Here is a 5,488-nt window from a genome sequence, read left to right as displayed (position 1 = left end):
ACTCTTGGAGCAGCTGAAGGTTGTTTATCTGAAAGAAAGACACTGAGGAACTGCTACAAAGTATTTTACTTTTAACTGTATTTAATCCTGTTGTACTGGTGTTATATGGCTACATACAAGAGAAAAAGGAAAAAAAAACTCACTGAAATCTAAACATTAGAATAAATTGTAAATGTGAAGGGTCCTCCAGTGGGGGACCGATCCTTTCAAACTTCACTCTTAGTCCCTGGGTCGCCTATCATTCTCTTCAGGGCCAGCTTCACCTCTTGGTTCCGCAGAGTGTAGATGAGGGGGTTGAGGAAAGGAGTGATGGCTGTGGGGAAGAGGGCAGCTGCCCCATCCAGGGGGCTGTTGGTTTCAGGCCTCAGGTAGATGAAGGCACACGGCACATAGTACACAGTTACCATGGTTACATGGGCTCCACAGGTTGAAAAGGCGCGGCGCCGCCCATCAGCTGTGCGGATTCTCAGGATGGCCTGAATAATCTGTATGTAGGAGAGGAGGATCAGCGAGAAGCAACTGGCAACTACCACCCCAATGTCCACAAAGGTCACAAGCTCATTGATTGATGTATCAGCACAGGCCAGTCTCAGAACTGCAGGGATGTCACAGAAGAAGTAATCTACCTGGTTGGGCCCACAGTAGGGCAGATGGAAGGTTAGGATGGCCTGGAGAGCCCCATGCATGGATCCTGCCGCCCAAGCTCCAGCCACAAGCAAGGTACTCAGCTTAGCATTCATGAGCATGGGGTAGTGCAGGGGCCGGCATATTGCCAGATACCGATCGTAGGCCATCAAGGTGTAGAGGAAGCACTGGGTGGAGCCCAGAAAGTGATAGAAATAGAGTTGAGCGACACAGCCACCATATGGGATAGGTTTGAAGCCTAAAGTGAAGTTCATCATGAGGCGAGGGACAATGATAGAGGGGATGCCCATGTCAATGATGGAGAGAATACCAAGGAAGATGTACATGGGACGGGCATGGAGCTGTGGGTCTACACAGACAGTGATTAGAATGAGAAGGTTTCCCAGCTGAGTCAGGATGTAGATCAGCAGGAAGAACCCAAAGAGAAACGTTCTTAGCTGAGGTGGGTAGGGAATTCCTGTCAGAATGAACTCAGTCAACAATGTGCTATTGATCCTTTCCATCCTCTGCAGAGATGTTACCTAGAGAATGGACAAAACAGGAGTTATCATGGAACTAAGAGAGAAGTGAGGAGGAATAAGAGAAAGAAATGATAGAAATGCAGCACAGTGGCAGAGAAGTTTCTCTCATGTGGAGAGATGACAAATAGGGAGAAGTTCTACGGCACTGGTTGGCCTGTTTTGTAAATAGTGTCTTTGGAGCACAGCCATGCTCATTTACTTACGTATTGTCTGTAGCTGCTTTGGTGCTATGATGACAGAGTTGAGTAGATGTGTTTGGACTGCAAAGCCTAAAGTATTTACTCTCTGGATCTTTACAGAAAGAGTTTGCTTGTAGGTGCTTGCATCTGGAACACTTAGGTCAAAGATTAAGGGTTAACTGAAAACAACACATGTGGGAAAGGATATTTGTTTTGTTAGATGGTCTGCCAGTTGAGAAACTTCCAGAAGCCGCGGGTTCATTCTTATCTCTTCCAGGACATAAACTTACATAGACTGGGGAGTATGCAAACAGGAAATGTCTCTTCCCTTTGTAGGAGAGACAATAGAATAGATTGATTAAATGGCTAGTTGAGTGTGACAGTGCTGGGTATTACACAAGTCTACTCTCTAAGTTGTTTTCAATTAAAGGAAAAGAACGCTTATGAGGCTGTAAGCATATGAGAAAAGGTGTGGTTGGTTCTTGGCCCTATGTATTTCAGTCTCCTTGTATATTATTATTTTGCTTTGGCATGTGGTAAAGGAAGAGAAGAGAGCAGGAAACAAGAGGCATGGCTGTAGTGAGACATCAGATTAAAGAAGAAGTGAGGATGACAAGCAAGAATGAGAGGAGCAGGCTGAGAGCACAATGGCTAGAACAGAGAAAATGATCCTCATTGTGGAAGAGTTATTTCAAGTTTTCAGTCCAACCCCTTGATTGGCATTTCCCCACCTGAAGAAAAGGGTTGGATTAATAAGTTTTAGTTTGCAGGGCAGGAATAGAAACACAGAATTTGAGGACAGATTTGTGGACACAGCAGGGGAAGGAAAGGGTGGGACGAATTGAGAGAGGAGCACTGAAACTTACACATTACCATATGTGAAATAGACAGCCAGTGGGAAGTTGCTGTATAACACAGGGATCTCAACCTAGAGGGGTGGGATGGGGTAGGGGGTGGGAAGGAGTTTCAAGAGGGAGGGGACATATGTATATTTAAGACTGATTCCTGCTGTTGTATGGCAGAAACCAATACAACATTGTAAAGCAATTATCCTCTCGGTTCAGTTCAATTCGGTTACTCAGTCTTGTCCGACTCTTTGAGACCCTATGAACCACAGCACACCAGGCCTCCCTGTCCGTCATCAACTCCCAGAGTCCACCCAAACCCATGTTCATTGAGTCGGTGATGCCCTCTAATTAAAAAATTTTTAAAAATTAAAAGAAAACCTCTCCATAGTTGTATGATTCTCTTGTAATCTAAACTCATGGGTTGAGGTTAGGTGTCAAACAAATTTAAGTGAGGGACTTTTCTGACAGTCCAGTGGTTAATATTGCATTCCCAATGCAGGGGGCATGGGTTCAATCCCTGGTCGAGGAATTAGGATCCTGCATGCCTCATGGGGTAACCAAAAAAAAAAAAGAAAGAAAGAAAGAAATGGAAATGAGTTGGTTGATTTTTATCTGGAGCAATAGAAAGGGAGTTTGATTAACAGGGATTGTCAGGAACTCTCTGATTAACAGTCCCCTGACCTTCACACCTGTGCTCCAGTTCCTGTGAATACAAAGAGCTCAGAAGTGGCAACCCTTGAATAAGACATCATGGACAGAGAGTCCTGCTGCTGAAAGAAAACCCTGAAAGTGAATACAGTATTATAATGCATCTGGGTCATCAGTTTGCCTCTTGGTTTTGAGCATGTTTGATTGCTCCTCTGTGTTTTCATTTCCCTACTGAAGCTACTAAGATGGGGAGTGAAACTCAAGATCCAATTCTGACAATGACAAATAATGGGTAGCTATACTCAAAAATCTTTTCAATGAATGTTTGACCTAAACCTGTCATATCTATGCTCTATCAAAGGTTAACCCTCATTATTTAACCTTCCTTTATAGAATTTAAGAAAAGAAGCAGGAAATCCTTCTACCCCATTTTTTCCAAGTGACTGGAATAGCAGTTGTGACTTTTTAAATATTTTAGTTGCAGGAAAGCAGTGAGGTTGAACTTCAAAAAGTCAACCACAGAACTCTTCTAGATGCCAAGGTTACAAGTATGCCCCCTCTTCCTAATTCCCAACTTCGAAAAGTGCAGAAAGTTTAAGTTACTAGTGACATCCTTGACAAATTCACGACTGTGCCCAACGGTAGTCTTGGTTTGAATAAGCTTGGGCAGCTGCTCTGGTCTGGTTGTCATGGGATATTATAGTTTCCTGGCATATGACATCAACATTTTGATGTTAAACTCTCAAGATTTAGAAACCTGATTTGGTCAGGTCTTCTGAGAGGAATCAGGCATTGGGAAATCAGTTGATGCTATTCAAATGCTTGAGAGAATGACTTGTAAATCAAATAATAAGTTTGTTAGTTTATAACAGGAGATCTCACTCCCATGACTGAAATGGTTTACTTACCAATCAGAGTAAATACTCACTAATACCAAGGCCTCTGGAAACCAAGTTAGGGATCAAATGTACAGTATATTTCTAAGTTTTGAATCAGAGCAAGAAGAATTTGATGGAGCACACTTATCCTGCAATAGGTGTCCCTGAATTACACTTAGTAAATTACATAGTCCCTTTACTTAAGGGAATGCTTTAATCTTTTCTTCAGACACAACAGTTTTTTTTTTTTTTTTTTTTTCTGGGCAGTAGTGAAGATATATCAAGAAAGTTTTACTCTAATTATTCTCTTCCTGAGTCTGTATCTCTTTTAGATTGCCTTTATTATTTCCAATGGCTCCCTTCTTTTCAACACATTTTCCTAACTTAGAGTTCCCTAGTCATTTTTTCATTTGTTTTCTATATCATTTTCCTGTTTGCATTAGGGACCATTATCTGTTCTCTGAATTATTCTCTAGGAACTGTTATTTCTTCGGGGATTTCCTGTAATAGGGAATTCCAGTCCACACATACTTGATGATTCTTGTTTAACTGAACTAGAAAGAATCATGTTTCCTAATCTTACTCTTAGATTTTAGGGCCATTTCAATGGGAGGGATGAGGGGAAGGGATGTAGCCTTGTTTGTAATAAATGTGATTTCATTCCAGTTTCAACTAAGCTTTGCTCTTTGATTCTTTAACACTTTTTCTTTTGCATTTAGTCACAAAGATTAATAGGAAAGCTTCCTTTTGCCTCTGGTATGTCATTACCTTCTTCCTTGTGCCACTGCCAGCTATCATAGGTCTCCAAGCATGAACTTGGTGTCCATTGGGTGAATATCCCTCTACTTATTCTGATTCATTAATATCCCAGATGGGGGTCCAAGATGCCTTAAAGTCTTTCAATAATATAATTGGAGAGAAAGAGAGAGATGAAGGATGGGAGAGAGAAAAAGGTGGGGAAGGGTAGGAGAAAGAGAGATTGAGAAAGAGAGGGAAAGGGGAGAGAGAGAGAAAGGGGAGAGAGCCAGAGAGACAGAGATAGAGAAAGAGACAGAGAGATGAATACAGTGCAAACAGAAAAAACATGGCACTGATGAAACCTCAGAGGATTAGGGTGGTATGAACTCAGAATAGTGATGGTATTTGATATCTCTGTGGTGTCCTCATGATGCTTTGAGGCGTTAAATGACAAAGGATCCCCATAGTTGGATAGTGCTAAGTACTCCAAGCAAATTTTATACTTTTCAGTCTAGTACTCATTTCTACATTTTACTTTACATTCCTTCCCACAAATAAGCCAAAATATTTTAGTAAATCATGTTATATAAGATTGCTAAATCATCAAGAGTTTAAAAAATTCATTTGTAACATCAACCCTCAGTGTCCTGAAGCCAGAGACTTGTCTGTGATCTAAATAACAGTTTTAAGAGTTTGAAGGTTCATTCTATCAAAGATTCTAACCTGGTGTTACTGCTCTGTTTCTAAAACTAGATGTAGTAGAATTAAGTGCAAGTTCTAAAACTAAACAAGTCAAATTTTGTTAACCCGAATCTGTGAATCCATCTTCTTGTCCATCTTCTTTCATTGTCTGGCATTCTATTACACTGAGCAATTCTTTAAAAAGTAGACCATTCCCTGTGGGGGTTGGCAATATTTTCATTTCATAGAGATCTAAACCATGAAGATATTGATGCAATGTATTTTTGAATTGTGGCCTGGTTAAAATGCAGAGGGTCATCTAGTACAAACATGTTTGAAAAAAGTATAGG

The 5,488-nt window shown here is 41.0% G+C and overlaps 1 protein-coding gene across 1 annotated transcript; it reads right to left on the bottom strand.

The window, feature by feature from the left end:
• Positions 1-206: 206 nt before the first annotated feature.
• On the bottom strand, positions 207-1,148 carry LOC113899400 (olfactory receptor 10G3). Its single transcript, XM_027552771.1, has one exon. It carries the CDS (start codon positions 1,146-1,148, stop codon positions 207-209), a length of 942 nt encoding a protein of 313 aa, XP_027408572.1.
• Positions 1,149-5,488: the final 4,340 nt, after the last annotated feature.

The sequence above is a fragment of the Bos indicus x Bos taurus genome, chromosome 10 (genome assembly GCF_003369695.1).
Source record: "Bos indicus x Bos taurus breed Angus x Brahman F1 hybrid chromosome 10, Bos_hybrid_MaternalHap_v2.0, whole genome shotgun sequence".
NCBI lineage: Eukaryota > Metazoa > Chordata > Mammalia > Artiodactyla > Bovidae > Bos > Bos indicus x Bos taurus.
This window is presented reverse-complemented; position numbering and strand designations above follow the sequence as displayed.

What these genes read in the sequence shown, in the direction of transcription:
- LOC113899400 (XM_027552771.1), bottom strand. Translation starts at nt 1,148, where the DNA reads ATGGAAAGGATCAATAGCACATTGTTGACTGAGTTCATTCTGACAGGA.